Genomic DNA, 21,347 nt, shown 5'->3' on the forward strand with positions numbered 1-21,347 from the left:
ATGAAATTGAAAGGATGGAAAAAAGTATATACAGGTAGTAAACCAAGAGAGCTGGGGAATCTAGGCTGATATCAGACAAAATAGACTTTAAGTCAAAAACAGGAGGGACAAAGATGGTCATTATATATACTGAAAAAGGGGACAATTCAACAAAATGTAGCAATTATAAATATATATGCATCTAACAGCAGGCCCCAAAATACATGAAGCAAACACTGACAGATCTGAAGGGAAATTTAATGGTTCTACAATTAATAATAGGAGACTTTAACACACTACTTTCAATAATGGATAGAAGATCTAGACAGATGATCAATAAGGAAATACAAGACTTGAATGATACTCTAAAATAATTAGACCTAACAGACAAACACAGAACATTCTACCCAACAAAAACAGAATACATATTCTTCTTGGGTGCACATGGATCATTCTCCAGGATAGACCACATGTGAGGTCACAAAGCAAGTCTCACTCAAAACATTACAAAATATTGAAATCATACAGCTTTGCTTCCTGACTACAATGCAATGAAGCTAGAGATCAGAAACAGAGAAATGGAAAATTCACAAATACATGGAAATTAAATAACGTGCTACTGAACAACCAATGAGTTAAAAAGGAAATCAGAAGGAAAATGAGGAAATATCTTGAGGTGAATGAAAATGAAAATACAAGATACCAAAACTGATGGTATGTAGCAAAGGCACTGCTAAGGGGAAATTTATAGCTCTAAACACTTATTTTAAAAAAAAGAATATCAAATCAGAAGCCTAACCTCAAAAAAGGAAGAACTACAAAAAGAAGAGCCAACTAAACCAAAAGCAAGCAGAAGGAAGGAAATAACAAATATTAAGAGGAGAGATAAATGAAACAGATTAAAAAACAATGGGGGGTGAGGGGGGTGCTGCAGGAAGATGGTGGAGTATGGAGCTCCAGGACCCAGTCCTTCCACCAGAACACCTATTAAATAGGCGGGAACTATTTGAAACAACTATTTTGAAACTCCAGACGCCAGAAGAACTCTGTAGAGCAGTTTGCTGGTTCTTTAGAAAGCTAAGCATAGAACCAGCAATCCTACTACTTGGTATATATGTCCAAAAGAATTGAAAGCAGGGACCTGAAGAGGTATCTGCACACCCATGTTCACAGCGACATTATTCACAATGGCCAAAAGATGGAAGCAATTCAAGTGTTAATCAACAGAGGAATGAATAAACAAAATGTGGCATATACATACAATGGAATATTATTCAGCCATAAAAAGGAATGAATCCTGATACATAAGACAACGTGGATGAACCTTGAATGTATCATGTTGAATGAAATAAGCCAGATGCAAAAAGACAAACATTGTATGATCTCATTGATGTGATATAATTACAGTAAACAAATTCATAGACTCAGAATCTAGAATATAAGTTATTAGATGATATGGTGGGGAGGGGGAATTGGGAGTTAAGGCTTAAAATGTACAGGGTTTCTATTTGAGATGATGGAAATGGCTGGTGGTGATAGTGGCAGAACACTGAATGTAACAGCAATGAATTAGATATATTTGAATCTGGCTGAAAGGGGAAATTTCAGGTTGGAAACATGATAGAATAAACATTTTTAAAAAAATTCAGGCAACTACACAAGACAGTGAACCCCGAGTTAAGCCATGGACTATAGTTAATAGTATAATTATAAAAATGTGCTTTCATCAACTGTAACAAATGTACCATCCCAATGGAAGGTGTGAATTATAGGCTGGTATACAGGAATCCTGCATTTTATGCAAACCCACAACTTCTCTAATAATAGTAAACAACCATAAAAAACACATGAATACATGTATTAGAATGCTAATTATAGACTGGATGTAATTGTAAAAAAGGGAAACCTAAATGTCTATCCACATGGTTGCAACTTATGAATTAACATATAAGAATGCCCATGATGCAAAGTGGAATGAAAATATCAAGGAACAGAAAGCAATACAGCACAGTAATTGAAAATGTAACTGGAGTCTAACTGCCTGGATTTACTGTTGCTGTACTACTGACTACATCATGTTGGACAAGTTAATTAATTTCTTGAAGTTAAAGTTACTTCATCTATGGAAGCAGACATTTAATATACCTATTTCATGGAGCTGTTGCCGATGACTTGAAAGAAAAAAATCCATGTAAACACTTAACACAGTATTTGGCACATAAGCGCTCCATACAAGATAGGTGCTATTACTGCTACAGTTTTTATACTACAATCAAATTTTTGCATGTGTAATAAAAATGTAAGCATGAAGGGGTTGGGAGGGATACATATAAAACTTACGTAACTCAGGAATGAAGTGTATGGGGTTAGAGAATATGCACTTTCTGATTTACAGTATTTTAAATATATATATAAGAATATTTGCTATAAAGAGGAAATATACATATATTTCAAACTTCAAAAATTGCTTAGAGACTTGATAATGGATTTTAACATTATTTATGGATATGTGATAAGCCTTTAATAAGTCATCTAATCTCTAAATATCTCAGAACCATAAAATTAACATGATTCCTTTTTTCAACATTATTCTATATACCAAGAAAAACATAATTCAGTTCATTTATTTTATAAAAAGAAGAGCAAAATAAAGGAATTTACCTACCCCTGCAGTTGTTGTGGGTGAGAGGAAAGGGGCATTCTTGGTTTGTTCCAGCCAGTGTAATCTTGATTACACCTCAGTTTTTTAACAGAAAGAGGTGCTGGCTGAGGAAGAAATCCCAAACTTCTTTTGGCAGAGGGAGTTTGGCTTGAAACATTAGTCCTATTAAAAAGAAAGAAAAGAAAAGAAAAGAAAAGAAAAGAAAAGAAAAGAAAAGAAAAAGATAATGAAGAAGCAAAATAAATTTTGAATGCTACTTTTTTCCCCTAGTCAATGTCTTGGTAAAAAAGAAAATCCTAAACTAAGGGAAATATCAGTAATAATGATCATTTTGGGGGAAAAAATGCACAAACAGAAATTAGCAAGTTTGTCCATAGAGAAGAGAGCTTATGAGGCACATAATACTATACATATTTAACTTAAAATAATCCAAGTTAATGAACTGAGAAAAACCATGCATACAAATACATATTTTACTTTTTCATTCCACCTTAATGGATATCACACATTTTGTTTATCTATCTTGAACACATTTAGGCAGTTGCTTTTTTCCCACTCTTACAAATAAAGACAAAACAATCATTCTTACTCAAAGACCACAGGAAATTTTACTAGTTTATTTGCTCAGAACTAAAAACATTATGGGTAAGCATTTTCAATTTTCTTTTATAATTATCCTAGATATCGTTACTGTTTTTTACAATGGCTGTATCAATTTACCCTTCCACCCATAGTGAACTTCCATTTCCTTGCATGGTCTCCATTACTTATTAGTATTATTGGAAGCTTCAATTTTTACCAATCTAATGAGTAAAATGTATGATATCATTGCTATTTTATTTTGCATTCCCTTGATTACTACTGAAGTTGAACATATTTTTATAATTGTTTACTCTTTGCAGAATTGTTTTTGTGTATATTTAGTTTTACATGGTGTCTTAATGATTTTAGTTCTTTACATATTCTACATAGTAATCATTTATCTATTACACGTTGTAAGTTTTAAATTACATTGTTGAAATTACCAATCTTCTTTTATGGCTCGTAATATGTTTGTGTCTTGTTTAAGAGATCATTCTGTACCAAAAAGGTATAGAAATATTTTCCTGTATTTTCTTTTAAAGGTTTTTAAAGGTTGATTCCTCCTGTCTATAGATCTTTAATCCACTTGGAAGTATATGTTATGAGGTAGAAATGAGTTACTTTTCGACATGGAAAACCAATTGTCCCTTAACTACTTATTGCCTAGCTACCCATAGTTACTCACTGGTTTTTGTTCTTTTACTTTTTTAAAAAAATTTGTAAATAGAATACTCATACAGAAAAGTATATATGTAAAAAAACAAATACAGAGCTTAAAAAGTTAATATAAAGCAAACACCTATGTAACGATCATTAATGTAAAAAATTCCAAGTGTTCCTTCCCAATCATAATCCATGCCTCCAGCAGAAAAGTTATCATTAGCTTTTCTGTTTTACCCTTACTATATATACCCTAAACATTGTAGCTCTTTATAACTGTTGTAAGTGGACATTGCATGGTATATGTGTTTCTAACCTTTAAGCTTTCAACCTGCCTGCAACTTTATATTGTAGTTCTTTTAAGAGATTTTCTTTTCCCCGTCTTTTAAATAGAGGTGCCACCTTACTCTTTAACTGGAACACTCAGATTAATGTCATTACAGATTTGAATTTATATGCTGTATTTTACTATGTGTTTACTATTTGTCCCAAATGTTATATGTTCTGTGCCGGTTTGAATGTATTATGTCCCCCAAAACGCCATTATCTTTGATGCAGTCTTGTGTGGGCAGGAAACGTACTGGGGTTTTTAATTTAAAAACTAATCTTAAAAACTTTATAGCACTTTTTTTAGTTCTAATAATCTCTACTGATTGGTACCATATTAAGGATCACACTGCCTGCAAATAATAACTTTGGTTTTACAATCCTCAAAACTCTGTATTTCACTTTGTCTTATTTCATTGGCTATGATCTCTAGGACACCATCAACCTGTTCTTGACATTGATGGGAATACTTCTCAAGTTTTACCATAAACTATAACATGATTTAAGATTTTGCTAGATACCTTTTTACCAAATGAAGGAAATAATCCTCTGCTTCTAGTTGGTAAAAGTATATATAATAAATAGTTATCAAATTATTCTATTAAAGATCTATTACAATTGCCAAAATGATTTCGTAGTGCTGATGTACCTTTGTGTTTCTAGTGTATACTCTACCTGGTCACTGAATATTCATTTTTTAATATACTGTTGAAATCAAACAATATTTTATTATTTATTTCTCTGTGTTCATCTGTGAAAAATGGCCCACACTTTTCTCTTCTGTTACTGCTGTTACAAGGTTTTATTAAATTCCTAAATTATAGAGCTTTCTTTGTTTTCCCATGATGAGCTGGTTAAAACTAACCCATAAAATCTTCTCAGCTTGGTCATGTGGGAGAAAGGGGAAGAAATTTTTGAGTTCTTAAATATCTTTAATAGTTATATTCTTTTTGTGGGTAAAAAATATTTTCTTTAAAAATTATCTACTTTACTTAAGGATTCAACTATACTGGTAAAGGTAGTTCACAATATCCTTAGATTTTTGAAAAACAACCACTCTATATGTAGTCACAGATCTCTTTTTACCCAAGTATTATTTACTGATGCCATGTCATTTTTCTCTCAACATTTTCTATAGAAATTTTCAAATACATACAGAAGAAACAATAGCACAATGAGTCCAAACCTAGCTCCAACAGCAATCAGCATGTGGCCAATCTTGTTTCATCTATATACGCATACACATTATTTTAAAGCAAATCCAAGACCAAATATTTTTATTTATATTATTAAAGTATACATCCCAAAAAAGATTTTCTTAAAAACTTTTGTGCAAGCAAACACAAGGAAAGAAATAACAAAGATTAGAGCAGAAATAAATGAAATTGAGAACAGGAAAACAATAAAAAGAATCAACAAAACCAGAAGTTGGTTCTTTGAGAAAATCAACAAAATTGATGGACCCCTAGCTAGGCTAACAAAAAAAAAAAAAAAAGAGAGAGAAAGCGGATGCAAATAAATGCAATGAGAAATGGGAAAGGAGACATAACTATTAATCCTGCAGAAACAAAGGAGATAATGAGAAGATACTACAAGAAACTATATACTAATAAACGAGACAACTTCGACGAAATGGACAACTTCCTAGAAAAGCATAAACAACCAACATTGACTTGAGAAGAAATAGACAACCTCAACAAACCAATCACAAGTAAAGAGACTGAGTCAGTCATCAAAATGCTCCCCAAAAAGAAAAGCCCAGGAACAGACGGCTTCACATGTGAATTCTACCAAGCATTCAAGAAAGAATAGTACAAATCCTGCTCAAACACCTCAAAAAAACTGAAGAAGAGGGAAAGCTACCCAACTCATTCTATGAAGCCAACATCACCCTAATACCAAAATCAGACAAAGATACTACAAAACAAGAAAGTTAAAGACCAATCTCTTTAATGAATATAGATGCAAAAATCCTTACCAAAATTCTCACAAATCGAATTCAGCAGCACATTAAAAGAATTATACACCACAACCAGGTGGGGTTTATTCCAAGCATGCAAGGCTGGTTCAACACAAGAAAATCAATTAATGTAATATACCACATCAATAAATCAAAGCAGAAGAACCACATGATATCTAGATTGATGCAGAAAAGGCATTTGACAAAATTCAATATCCTTTTTGGATGAAAACAGTTCAAAGGATAGGAATAGAAGGAAACTTTCTCAATATGATAAAGGCAATATATGAAAACTCACAGCTAACATCATACTCAATGGGGAAAGACTGAAAGCTTTCCTTCTAAGGTCAGGAAGAAAACAGGGATATCCGCTGCCACAACTGTTACTCAACATTGTGCTACAAGTTCTAGCTAGAGCAATTAGGCAAGAAAAAGAAATAAAAGTCATCCAAATTGGATAGGAAGAAGTAAAACTTCCAGTCTTTGCAAAGGACATGATTCTATATATAGAAAATCCAGAAAAATCTACAGCAAAGCTATTAGAACTAATCAATGAATACAGCAAAGTGGCAGGCTACAAGATCAACACGCTAGAATCTGTAGTGTTCTTATACACAAGTAATGTGCAACAAGAGGAAAAAAATCAAGAAAAACAATCCATTTACAAAAGCAACCAGAAGAATTAAGTATTTAGGAATAAACTTAAAGCCAGAAAAAAACCTATACAAAGAAAACTACAAGAAATTGCTAAAAGAAATCGAACAGGACCTAAAAAAATGGAAGAACATACCATGTTCATGGATTGGAAGACTAAATATAATTAAGATGTCAAGTCTACCTAAACTGATTAATAGATTCAATGCCATACCAGTTAAAATCCCAACAACCTACTTTGCAGAAATAGAAAAAGCAATAACCAAATTTATTCGGAAGGGCAAGGTGCCCCGAATAGCCAAAAACATTTTGAGAAATAGGAACGAAGTGGGAGTTCTCATGCTACCTGACTTCGAAGCATATTACAAAGCTACAGTGCTCAATACAGCACGGTACTGGCATAAGGATAGATACACTGACCAATAGAACTGAACTGAGTGTTTAGAAATAGACCCTCTTATCTATGTACAACTGATCTTTGATAAGGCAGTCAAGTCACAGCAACTGGGACAAAGCAGCCTCGTCAATAAATGGTGTTTGGAGACCTGGATATTCATTTCTAAAAGAATGAAAGAGGACTCCTATCTCACACCTTATTCAAAAATTAACTTGAAATGGATCAAAGACCTAAACAGCGCTAAGACCACAAGACTCCAAGAAGAAAATGTAGGGCAACATCTTAAAGATCTTGTTATAGGAGGTGATTTCCTAGACCTTACACCCAAAGCGTGAGCAATCAAAAGAACAAATATACAAATGGGATCTCCTCAAAATTAAACACTTTTGTACATCAAAGGACTTCATCAGAAAGGTAAAAAGGCAGCCTATGCAATGGGAGATAATATTTGGAAACCACATATCAGATAATGGTTTAATATCCCAAATATATAAAGCAATCCTACAACTCAATAACAGAAAGATAACCCAATTAAAAAATGGGCAAAAGACATGGAGAGACACTTTTCTGAAGAGGAAACACAAATGGCTCAAAAACATACGAGAAAATGCTCAACTTCATTAGCCATTAGGGAAATGCAAATCAAAACCACAATGAGATATCATCTCACACCTACCAAAATGGCTATTATCCAAAAACCAGAAAATTACAAGTGCTGGAGAGGATGTGGAGAAAAAGGCACACTTATTCACTGTTGGTGAGAATGTAGAATGGTGCTACCACTCTGGAAGACAGTGTGGCAGTTCCTCAGGAAGCTAAGTACAGATCTGCCATATGGCCCAGCTATTCCATTACTAGGTATATACTCAGAGGAACTGAAAGTTAAGACACGAATGGACATGTGTAAAGTGATGTTTATCATAGCATTAATAGCCAAGAGAAGAAAACAGCCCAAATGTCCATCAATGGACAAGTGGATAAACAAACTGTGGTACATACTCACAATGGAATATTAGACAGCTGTAAGACAGAACAAAGACAAGGAACATACAATAACGTGAATGAACCCTTAGGACATTATGTTGAGTGAAGTTAGCCAGAAACAAAAGGACAAATACTATATGGTTATCACTAATATGAACTAACATTAATGAGCAAACTTTGAGAGCTATAAGCTGATAACAAAGGCTATCAGGAGATAGAAAGAGGGTAGAGATCAGGCATTTGATGCTGAAGGATACAGAATATTCAGCAGGACTGACTGACTGTATAGATCCAGAAATAGACAGTATAATACTGTGTGATGGTAGCACAATATTGTAAGTACACTGAACAAAGATGTCCGTGAGTAAAGCTGAAAGAGTTGGGCTGGGGCATGTATGACACCTGAGGTATAGATAGAAGATAAAGACTGGGACTGTTTAACATAGCAAAAACTGGAGTGGTCAATGATTGTGAATAAATGTACAAACATAAAAATGTTCTTGCATGTGGGAGAACAAATGAATGTCAACCATGCAGAGTGTTGGAAAGGGGATGGTATTGGGGAAAAAATATAATCAAAGCAAACTGGAGTCTATGGTCAACAGTAACATTATAATATGCTTCCATTAAACATTAACAAAGACAATATACCAAAGCTAAATGTGTATGAGAAGGGGATATAAGGCAGGGTTATGGGATTCTTGGTACTAGTGGTGTTGTCTGACCTTACTATTATATTGTATTGCATGATATTTTTTCTTTTTATTATCTTTTTCATTATCTGTTTAAAAAACAGTTTTTTCATAGTAATCAATATGTTCAAGTGCTGACTGTGGTGATAAATGCACAACTGTATGATGGTACTGTGAACAACTCATTGTACACTGTGGATAATTATATGGTATATGAATATAGCTCTATAAATTTATAGGGAAAAATATAAACAGGGATAAAAGTACTGGAGTAAACATGGAGAGAGGATGTACGTATTTACTGTTGGTTAGGAGGCAGAATGGTGTAACCTTCCTGGAAGACAGTGTGGTGGTTCCACAAGAAGCTAAGTATGTGGATGCCATAAGATCCTGCAACCTCTTTAGGGGGCATATACTCAGAGGATGAGAGCAGGGACATGAATGGACATTTGCACACTGGTGTTTATGGAGACAGTATGCATGATGTGCAATGGGTGGAGGTGGCCTAAGGATACATCGACTGAGGAACAGAATGGTGAAACCGTTGTGTGTACATACAATGGAATACTGAGCAACTGCGAGAAGGAGTGAAGCTGTGAGACACACTAATGAGGTGAATGGATCCTGCAGACGGCATTTTGAGTGAGGTATGCCAGAAACAAAGGCAAACACTATAACGCCTCACCAATATAGACTAACTACAATATGTAAACTCAAAATTGAATCGTAGAGCACAGCTTATCAGGGGAACACATATTGTAGTGGTCTCTAGATTGTAAACTCTTACAGCAGTCACATCTATTCCTGAATTGTAACGGCTATCTCCAGATTCTGAGATGCTGATCCCTTTGTGTATAACCTGATCGATCCCTGGAACTCTGGGTATCTGCGTGACACCTGAAACAGAGCCAGAACTCGGCAGATATGAATGTCAGTATTAGTGCATATAGTAACTGTTTAAAGAAGCTGAACAAGAGTCCAGACTTCAATTAGAGATATGAATGCAGCAGATGTGGTTAGGACTAGGGCAAATTGGGCCAGAGGGTAAAGGATGATACTGTGTTTTAAAACTTCAACTTCCATGTGAGACCAAGGGAAGAGATGTTTAGTTGGTGCAGGATCTGTATCGCCTAAACAATTTAATATGTACAGTCTGTTCAAATACCATAATGACATGGAACTTTGAATAGGAAGTGAGAACTGGTAGGTTTGCATAGGTTAGTGTGAAATAGCAACACGTCCTGAAGTCATTTGGGCAGAGAATAATAACATATATGCAGGGGCCCCTTGAAGAGCTGGGGGAAGATGCGGAGGTGTTAGGCTTCCTCACTTGGATTTTTGCTGACATTCTTACAAAACATTGAGGACTGGCGGTTTGGTGTGCCGAGCCCTCTATCTTGGGACTTGCCCTTATGAAGCTCATTACTGCAAAGGAGAGGCTAAACCTGCTTGTAGCTGATTCTGAGAATCTCCTCCTGAGTGCCTTGTCACATGCACTAGGATGGTTACAAAAAAATAGAAAAATAAGTGTTAGTGAAGATGTACAGAAATTGGAAAGCTTGAGTATTGTTGGTAGGAATGTAAAATAGCACAGCTGCTGTGGAAAATAGTTTGGCAATTTGTCAAAAAGTAAAACATAGAACCATAATCTCTGGCAATCCCTCTCCTAGGTAAATACCCAAAAGAACTGAAAGCAGGACTTGAACAGTTATTTGTGCACCGATGTTCATAGTAGTATTTTTCACAATAGCCAAAAGTTGTCAGCAACCCAATGTTCCTCAGCAAATGAATGGATAAGCAAAATGTGGTATATCCATACAATGGAATATTATTCAACCAGAAAAAGGAATGAAGCTCTGATACATGCTACAACATAGATGAACCTTGAAACCATTATGCCAAGTGAAATAAGCCAGACACAAAAGGATAAATATTATATGATTACACTTACGAAATGTCCATCTGTGGCTGCTTTGACTAGTAGAATATGGTAGTACTGCTATGCCTGTTTCTGGACCCAGGCTGAGTTGCCTTGTTAAAAAAGTCTAGTGACCCTTCTGAAGAGACCAGATGGAGAGGCCCTGAGACTACATGGAGAGGGAGAGGCACACTGCTGATTCTGTTCTTCCTGAGACACCAGATATGTGAGTGAAATGGTTTTGGATCCTCCAGACTAGACATTAGTCGAACGCCACTAGGGACCTCAGTTGATGCCATACAGAATAGAATTGCTCAGCTAGAGTTCCTGCCCAAATTCCTAACCCACAAAATCATGAGATGTAATAAAATGATGGTTGTTTTAAGCCATTAAATTTTGTTTTATTATCATTAATATTTCTCTTTTTGAGAATTCACATGAAAGATCTCTTTTTGAACTCAGGTCACTCAGGGAAAAAAACCTAAATTTCAGTCGCATGTGGAAGTTTTGAGAATACATGTTAAAAAAAATCAGGAGAGTGTGAAGCAATTTGTTAATTAAAAAACGCAAATATTCTATGATTCATATTCTCTGACCACAGTCCAAATTAAAAATTAACAAGGAAAATAAAATAGGAAACTCTTTGGAAATTAAAAATCACCTATAACTCTTGCAATAATCTGCATTGCAGCTTTTTTCTCTTTTTATCCTATCTTTGATCAATAGCAATCTCCTCAAGCTGGTTGCTGTGTCCTTTTGTCAGGGCCACTAATACCTTTGGTAGCTTCTCATGTATCTGACCAAATGCATTGGTCAGCTGTGGAGACCACTAAGGCATTGTTTTAAAGTTAAGGTAAAGAAATGGGGAATTTATCTTGTGCTTCCTTTACATTCTATATTTCAAGGCAACCAAAAGTTGAAGTGAAGTTCTTTATTATTAGAGGACTCCAACCAAGAGATGTCAAAGGAATGAGAGAATTTGAAAACTACTCTTATTCATGAAATAGTTAATCTTGATGCTGATATCAATAGATATCAAGGCCATTAGGTGAAAGATAAAGGATGGAGCAGAATGAAAACTGACTAATCTATACTAACATCTCTAAAATGGATCAACCAGACTATATACCTCTTGATGTGATGCAGGAGAATGTACACAGCACCACATGTGAAACTCTTGACCAAAAAACTGAACCAGAATTATTATTAGGTCTCTAAATCTAATTATCAGTTTACCAGAACATTGGGAGTAAAGGAACAAATTAATGACAAGGAAGCAAACAACAAAATCCAGAATATGGTAAATTTTACAGACTAAGGACCTAGTTTCTTAGTCAAAACATGTCATGGAAAAATGAATCTTACAAATGAAAAGAGATTTATGCGGTATATCAATCAAATAGTGTAAGGAATATATTTGGATTTTGAAATGAACAAATAAAAAATCTGAGACTTGCAGAAATGTAAAAGCAAAACAAAAACAACAACAACAAAAAAATCCCTCTATCATTCCATGTGGAAGGCATTTACTCATCTATTATTGTGAGAAGAAATATGCATTAGGGTTTTTTTTACTTGTTTTACTTTTAGATTCTTCTAATAAACAGAATTATATCAAGCTTCCTCTCTCTTAAATTTAAATAAAAATTTAATTTCTAAATTCATAAAGTGCTTGATAGGCGCCATGGAAGGCTGAATATACCCAAGTATACAACAAAAATTCTTTTCTTCACTCTAATCATTTTATAAGAATAATCAATGTGTTTTTACCACTTTGCATTAAATTTTAATAAAAAACAAAATGTGACTTGGTAGATCATTAAATAGCTTATACAATATACACCATTATTGTCACTATTTAGGTGACAATACTTATATCCAATAAATCTCAAAACAAATTTTAAGCTGTATCTTTAGAATCAGCAATTAAATATCAGCCTTTTCCAATTAAGATACTTATTAACCGTGACACTTTTGTTTCTTTAAAGACAACGTCTTAATTTTTGGTAGGTAGCTTAACAAATACATAGGCAACAAAGGCAATTTAAAAATGCCTCAAAGGACATATTTTAATGTGTTTCACTTGGGATGTTAGAACGTATATGGGTTTAGAATTTGAAAACAATGTCAGTCATAGCCTGTGCCCTTAACACAAAATCTCCTTAGACCTCAGTTTATTCATTTGCCAAAAAAAAATTTTTTTAAATAAGAGTTTGAACTAAAATATTTCCAGAGCACTTTCTAATTAAAGTATCATGATTCTATGATTCTCTTATCAATTTTGTAATTTTAAATTAGGGTATTCATTTACAACATAATGCATAGCCTACCACTCAATTTTCTAAAGAAACAAGCTCTTCAAGCTCTTCACAAGGTATATAACCCAATGCATACCTGTCTAAGTTAGTGCTCCCAGAAGAGAAGTCCCTGGATCCAGCTCTGCTACCATAAAAGGATGATGATTGTAAAGGTAAAAGCCCTATAAAACAAACACAGGAAAAAATTAATTCCTAACTTAACCATTCAGTATCATTTAATAATAAAATTATACCGTTGGACTTGTTTATATTTATCATTTTTTCTCCTTTTCTTGTCATGTATACACAATAGATCAAATGTTGTGGGAAAGGTTATAAAAGCAAAGCAATACTCCTCTGCCCATAGCTCCACAAGTTGTTTCTAATTTCTAACATTTTCAAATTAGTTTTTCCGATTTCCTCTATAGCTCTAAATAATATGCCTCTACTACTATTTCTTGATTTATTAATTTTAAACAGTAGCAGTTGACTCTACCATAAAAAATCAGAAATTCTCACTTATCCCTACTTTTGTTCCAACTAGTTATTAATAGTATCTAGTTCTTCTATTGATTAACTCTGTAACTTTAACATACTTGAAACTTGTTCCCATGAATCTTTTCACTTGACCACCCACTTCCTTCTCTCTCCTCCTCTTTTCCACATTAACTTTTTAAAGATATGCCTTAACTTCAACACTGTTAAGGCTTATTACATTTTCAAGTTTCCTCTATCTTATCTACAGGCAAACTTTAATAGTTGAAAAGCAATAAGTGGAGTTTATATTATGTTAAATATCATTTATTTCAGAGGTAAGAATTGTATTAGAGATTGTTCTTTCTGTAGGGGTCCAATGTCACAATTACAAACCACATAAAGGAGAATGTTCCTAGAGTGCTCATCATCTGGATTCTCTTAAACTATCAATTTCACAAAATCATGCCATATTTTAGCTTGTTTCAATTTATTTTCAAGTTCACATAATATTCAAAACAATACCAGGATTTCAGAGGATCAGAGAGATTCATAAGCGAGAGAAACACTGACAAAAATTCAGGAACAGATCAACTTCCAGTTTTTATAAAAATGGGTATAAGGTGAGCTTAATAACTGTGTTAGGCAATAATTTCAAGATCTTCTCCCGGAGCTTCTAATAAATAGCAATACTGATAAACTTCAATTTCAACCATTTTAACTCCTGTGATTGATGCCATGGTCCAGGTACTTTGACAATGAAAGAGCTTAATTCTAAGCAGCCAGATAGGGAAAGAAGAAAGTAAAGCCTGGATTCTTTATATATAAATGGAATAAAAGTTCCCTTATATTTCTAATACTTAAAAATATTTTAGCTAAGTCCTGAGTTCAAATTGGTGCCTAATAACTAGCACTGAATTATGCTGTATTCCTGAATCACAGAGAGATACATCCTGATATAGGTTTTTATTGGTACTATAAAAGAATATATCATATAATAAAGACTATTTTACATAAAGACCAAACCCTTACCTGATGTTCTATTCTCTTCTGACTGTTTCAAACTGAGTTGTTTTTCTCTACTGCTAGTTAAGTATTTTCTTGAGGGATCTGTCATAGCCTTGTTGTTCCTACAATCAATAATTTCAAATCAATATGGCAGAGGTATATAAAAATACTGTTCTTAATTTTAAATAGTTGTCATAAAAAATTTACATTTCAAGCACTGAATTCATTGATATGTCTTAGGCTATGAGCCTTAAGAGGCTGACTATGAATCATGAAAATAACCTTTTATTACCAAGTCAAGAGACAGGTAATTAAGCTAAAATAAAGAAGCAGAGACAGCAGGATTATATAGATTTTCTTGGACAAAATCAAGACCAGATGAAATGATTCAGCTTCTAAGGCCAAGAGTCAATCAAGATGTAAATTATTCAACCTTGGTACTTTACAGGTTTAAAAAAGTAAAACAAATACCAAATTGTTTTTAATATCTATAAGGATTCGAAATATTATTTACTAAATGGCAGCATCACGTCAATTCATAGTGATCAAACTGTTTTAAGTTCATGAATACATGATAAAATTTCTTAAACAAGCCCCATTCCATTCTTTCTCCCTCTCTGATTTCCAAATACCTGAACCCCTTTAAGTGTCAAGTGTCTACTCAGATAAATGTTCATGGTTTTGATCTAAAGTGTTAGTGTTAGGGGAACCATTATGAAATAAGCCGGTGGCAGGCAATTTGGGTGCTCTTCCCAAAAATTCGATCTGATGCCATTTCTGTGTCCTCTCTTCCACACTACTGGTGTGCTTTCAATAGCTAGCACCTAGGACTCTTTTTCACTGCCCTCAAGGTACTAGAAATACCTCACCTGGAATCTCTGAGAGTCACAAGTAAGGTTAGGTACTGGAGTACAGAAGTCCAGCTCTCTTGCCTTGGATTAAGCCTCTAAAGTGGAACTTACATAACAGATTTCCTCTCTGGGATCAGGATGAAGCCTAAACCTCTACATGACTTTTGTCTGAGATGATACCCATGCTAGGTTTCCTAGCCTTCACTGACTGGCTTTCTTCACTCCTTTTCTGGTCTCCCCTGGGAGTACTTCCTTAATAAATCACTTGACACTAACCCCCGTCTCAGGGTCTGCTTCTGGGGAACCTGATCTACAACAGTTGGTAATGGAAGTGGGCCTAAGAAACAGATTCTTAAGGATAAAATTCTGAAATTTGGGAATGCCATTGCTGGTGGCAATACCTCTGAGACCCTAGTGTTACAATTGCTCAGCTTTTCATCTCTGGTAAACTAGGATGGGAAAAGTTACAAGAGGATATGGCTCATGCCACATTCTAGCATGTGAGTGATGGGGTAGAGTAATTGCAGAATAGATCTTATTAGGATGACTGAAACATTCTAAAACTGGGTTATGGTCATTCTTTGTGGTAGGAACAAGTTCACAGAAATGTTGCTGTATTAGGCTATTTTCACGGGGTAGAGTACGAACATGTTGGAAGTAAAGTAGATATTTTACATTAGTTATCTTTTTCTTCATTGTTATGGCTTGTTTGAAATCTTTTTTTATTGTATGTTTCAAAAAAATTTTTTTTCACATAGTTAATTAAAAAAAAAAGTTAATTAAAAAAACAAAAATAAAAACAATGAAAAAAATATGCCAAGTCCCCCTGAGGAGCTGATGGAGAATGCAAGGGTGTTGCGCTTTCCACCTCGATGGTTGTTGATGTGCTCACACACATACGGGCCTGGTGGTTTCATTGCCTGAGCCCTCTACCATGGGACTTGCCATTGGCAAGACTTGCTGCAAAGGAGGGGCTAGGCTTGCCTATAATTGTGCCTAAGAGCCTCCTTCTGAATGCCTCTTTGTTGCTCAGATGTGGCCCTCTCTAATAAGCCACCTTGGCAGGTGATCTCACTGCTCTCTCCCCTACATGGGACCTGACTCCTGAGAGTGTAAATCTCCCTGGCAATGCAGGATATGACTCCTGGGGAGGAATCTAGACCTGGTATTGTGAGATGGAGAACATCTTCTTGACCAAAAGGGGGGATGTGAAAGGAAATGAAATAAGCTTCAGTGGCAGAGAGATTCCAAAAGGAAGCCGAGACGTCACTCTGGTGGGCACTCTTATGCACAATAAAGACAACTCTTTTTAGGTTCTATTGAACTGGAATAGCTAGCAGTAAAGAGCTGACACTATCAAACTACAACCCAGAATCCTTGAATCTTGAAGACGACTGTATAAAAATGTAGCTTATGAGGGGTGACAATGTGATTGGGAAAGCCATATGGACCACACTCCTCTTTGCCCAGTGTGTGGATGGATGAGTAGAAAAAATGGGGGCAAAAAAACAAAACAAAACAAAAAAACCCCAGTGTTCTTTTTTACTTTAATTGTTCTTTTTCACTTTAAGTTTTATTCTTATTATTTTTGAGTGTGTGGTAATGAAAACGTTCAAAAATTAATTTTTGGTGATGAATGCACAACTACATAATGGTACTATAAACAACTGAATGTACGCTTTGTATGACTGCATGGTATGTGAATATATCTCAATAAAATTGAATTTAAAAAAACCTGGGTTATGGTGATGGGTGTACAATTCAATAAATTTACTAAAAATCACTGAACTGTTCACTTATAACACATGAATTTTATGGTATGTAAATTATATTTCAATAAAGTTGTTAAGAAGCCCCAAATTATTCCCCTCCCTGAAACTGAGCCTCCCATAAAGAAGTGCAGTCTATTTCCCTATCCCTTATCAGGGCTGGCCTTGTGATTTGCTTTTCCCAAAATAATGTAACAGCAGTAACAGTGTGTGAGTTCTAATTCTAAGCCTATAAGACATTTGAACTTCTATTCACTCTCTCGGAATCCAGTCACTCCCATGTGAACAATGCCAGGCTATCCTCATTACCCAAAATGATGGCTAGACAACCGCCAGTTATACAAATGAGGCTATCCTGGACAACCCAACTCGTAACCAATCCAACTGTCAACAGATGCATTAGAAAATGAGAGAATCCAGCCACAACCAGTGAAGCCTGGCCCAGAAGAGCAGAACCATCCAGCTGACCATAGACTCAAAAGCAATAAAAAATAGTTACTATTTTAAGTCACTAAATTTTGAAGTGGTTGGTTATCAGCAATAGATAATGGATACAAGGGATATGGGGTAAATAGTAATCATAAAGACCATGGAATTCCTTGGTTGTTGCTAAGAGTATTTATCTGCTCAAGAGAGAAAAATGATAGGCCCACTTGGCCAATTACCAACTTTAGGCCAAAGACACAACGTATTCACTGGCAAATTCCACAGAAGGAAGAGTTGCAGCACAGACCCTTAGCATTCTAGAGCAAGACCATGGCTGTCTGCAGCAGAGAATTATACATTATTTGTAAAACAGATCCTGGTATTCCACTAGGATGTAGAAGAGACTGAGCACCTGACCATGGGTCATCAAGGTACTATACAATCAGAGCTAGCCATCATGAGCTACGACACCCCCAAAGTCACAAAATCAGGATGGCACAGCAGCAACAAAATGGAAAGTTGTGTATCTGGGATTGGGTTCCAGTAAGGAAGAAAAGATAACAAGAATGAGCCTCATGAGGATTCCCTATGCCTAGCTGAAAGAGGAAGAAAAAACCTGGGCCTGATTCATGGATGGATCATCTTCGTAGACTGGTACAAGCTGAAAACAAACTGCTGATGCACTATAGCCCTATCAAAGGACTGCTCTGAAAGACAGTGAAGGGAAATCCTCCACTGTGCCAAGCTTTAAGAGATATACAAGATCATCCACTTTGGGTAAAGAGAGAGCTGGATCATGGACTCCTGAGTGGTGACAAAACAATCTGAAAGAGCAAGCCCAGAAAACCAGGGACAAATCATCTAGAAAAGAAATGTATGGATAGACTTACAGGAGTGTGTACAAAGGGTGAGGATCTGTTTCACACTTTAATGCTCATCAGAGAACTCCACTGAAGAGATATAAACAATCAGACAGGATGTTTAATGACTTGTCAAGCAGATATCAGCCGAGCTCTGTCCTCTGCCATCTCAATACTTCCACAAAGGGCTCATGAATAAAATAGCCATGGTGGCAGAGAGAGAAGCTCCATGTGGACCCTGCAATATGGGTTCCCCCTCATCAAGGCTGATTTAGTAACTTTGATGTCAACTGGTCAGTACCATCCCTTGAGGAAACCAACCAGTCATTTGGTGGCAAGGTGATTACATCAAATTCCTTCCACCCTGGGAAGGGCAGTAATTCATCCTGACTGGAATTGACACACATTCTAGGTACACATTTGCCTTCCCTGCTCACGCTGGCTCGACCAGCACCACTATCTTAGAACTCATAAGAGTGTTTGATTTACTAACATGAAAACATGCAAGACATCATCTTGGAACAAAGAACCCACGTTACAGAAAAGGAGGCATAAAAAAGGCACAGGATACACTGGTACTACCACACATGTATCACCACAAAGCCGCTGGCCGGATAAAGTGTTGCAATAATCTTTGAAACTGTAGCTTAGAGATGATATCCTTAGGAATGGGGTGTCCTTCAAGATACAATGTACTTTAAACCAACAAACCATTATATGTATAGGGAATGCATACATGTAATGGGTCTGGAAACCAAGTAGGAGTACACATACTTACCATCACTCCCAATAACCCACTGGAAAATTTGTGCTTCCCATTCCTGTAATTTAGATTTTGTGGGCTGAGAGGTCCTCGCTCTAAGAGGGGGAACTTTTTCACCAGGGAGCACAATAAAAGTCCTATTAAACTTAAAGCTATCCCAGGATAAATCTGAACCCAGCATCATGGCATTGAGAATATCTTCCTGACCAAAAGGGGGACGCAAAATGAGACAAACTAGTTTCAGTGGCTGAGAGATCTCAAATGGAGTCAAGAGGTCACTCTGGTGGACATTCTTATGCACTATATAGATAACAACTCTTAGGTTCTAATGTATTGGAATAGCTAGAAGTAAATACCTGAAACTACCAAACTCCAACCCAGTAGTCTGGACTCCTGAAGACGATTATATAATAATGTAGATTACAAGGGGTGACAGTGTGATTGTGAAAACCTTGTGGATCACACTCCCTTTATCTAGTATATGGATAGATGAGTAGAAAACTGGGGATAGAAACTAAGTGACAAATATGGTGGGATGGGGGGGATGGTTTGGGTGTTCTTTTTTTTTACTCTTATTTTTTATTCTTATTCTGATTCTTTCTGATGTAAGGAAAATGTTCAGAAATAGACTGTGGTGATAAATGCATAACTATATGATCATACTGTGAACAGCTGACATGGATGATTGTATGGTATGTGAATATATCTCAATAAAACTGAATTAAAAAACAAACAAACAAACAAAAAAACAAAACCTAAAGCTATGGCTAATACTTAGTCATTTTGTGTTCCTCAAGCTGACAGATGAGCAGGCAAAGAAAGGAGTTACCATAGTGGCAGGGGTAACTTTGATTACCATAGGGAAGTAGGTTGCTGAAACACAACGGGGAAAGGAGGAATATGTTTGGAATAGAGTGGATTCAGTGGGGGCATCTCTCAGTGCTCCCATGCTCACTTTTAACTATGAATGGGCAATTATAGCAACAATGGCCTGATGAGCACATGACAATGAGGAGCTCAACCCCTCAAAGATGAAGTCCTGAGTCATCCCACCTAAGGCAAACCACCTAAGCCAGCAGAAGTGTTAACGGAGGATTCAGGGAATCTAGACTAGATGCTAGAAGAATTTACTCCACTGCCTTCACTAACTTCATAATTTTTTTATTACTGCTATGGGCGAGTGACTCCTCCAGTTTTCTATCCTTGACTTTTCTAAATGGAAATTTTTATTGTGGTTATCCTGTTCCCATTCCAGCAATGTGTAATGGATGTGTGTACAGGGATTGGAGTGGGGGAAGGCAGATTAACTTCTTCTAGTTTTTAGGTCCAGACCATGAGGAACATGGTCTAAGGCACACTTGGACCTTATAGAGACGACTGTACATTGACCAGAAATCCTAGACTCTGAGCTTGATACAATGTCTAAATGAGACTTGCAGACTGTTTCCATCTGGATGGGGTTAAGGGTGTTCTATGTACGTGAAGAAGAATGCAGCAGGGCATTTTGATGGGCAAGAGCTGTAAACTATGGCAGAATGTTAGCTGTCCCCAAACAATCACTGTACCCTTCTGCCGTAATAGAATTTTGACTAGGCATAAATAGAAAGCTTCTTCTCAACTTCTTTTTATGACCCCTTGACCTCAAATACCAGTGAACTATCAACTGATTTCTGTTACGGTTATTAATTGACGTATTAACTGATAAATGCATAAAGGTTTTTCCCCAAAAGACCAAAATTCTCTCACTTGATGAGGAAGAGGATCATGAGCTGCTGACTGCTCAGTTGTAGATCTATGCCCTTTTGATCAACTTACAACATACCTCTGAAAGATTGCTGTTCCTTACCTAGAACTCGTATAGGGCTCACATTCTTTCATCCCTAGGGCCAAGTTGAGTTTTCACATGATTAAGGAAAAAAAATAAAAATAAAAATAAGGGTAAAAAGAGGAAGAAAGGACTGGGTTCACACAGAGCAGACAGCAAGAAAGTTAGAGTTCTTTAACTCTATTCTTCCTTTAGTTATTACAGATTAAAAAAAAAAAAAAAAGCTTGACTAGAAGTTGTTCAATGAAATGACCAAAGC

The 21,347-nt window shown here is 35.8% G+C and overlaps 1 protein-coding gene across 6 annotated transcripts in view; it reads right to left on the bottom strand.

Annotated features, from left to right (window-relative positions):
• The window catches only part of USP37 (ubiquitin specific peptidase 37), a 159,207-nt gene that overhangs the window by 94,211 nt on the left and 43,649 nt on the right, over positions 1–21,347 (bottom strand). For 5 of the 6 annotated variants that reach the window (XM_037848579.1, XM_037848581.1, XM_037848582.1 and 2 more), the window contains exons 8-10: positions 14,619–14,716; positions 13,210–13,294; positions 2,645–2,803 (exon numbers count right to left, since the gene is read on the bottom strand). In XM_037848579.1, the coding sequence (XP_037704507.1) occupies positions 2,645–2,803; positions 13,210–13,294; positions 14,619–14,716 (342 nt within the window). The remainder of the gene's footprint in view (positions 1–2,644; positions 2,804–13,209; positions 13,295–14,618; positions 14,717–21,347) is intronic. The other variant, XM_037848583.1, reaches the window with a different exon arrangement.

The sequence above is a fragment of the Choloepus didactylus genome, chromosome 9 (genome assembly GCF_015220235.1).
Source record: "Choloepus didactylus isolate mChoDid1 chromosome 9, mChoDid1.pri, whole genome shotgun sequence".
NCBI classification, from domain to species: Eukaryota; Metazoa; Chordata; class Mammalia; order Pilosa; family Megalonychidae; genus Choloepus; species Choloepus didactylus.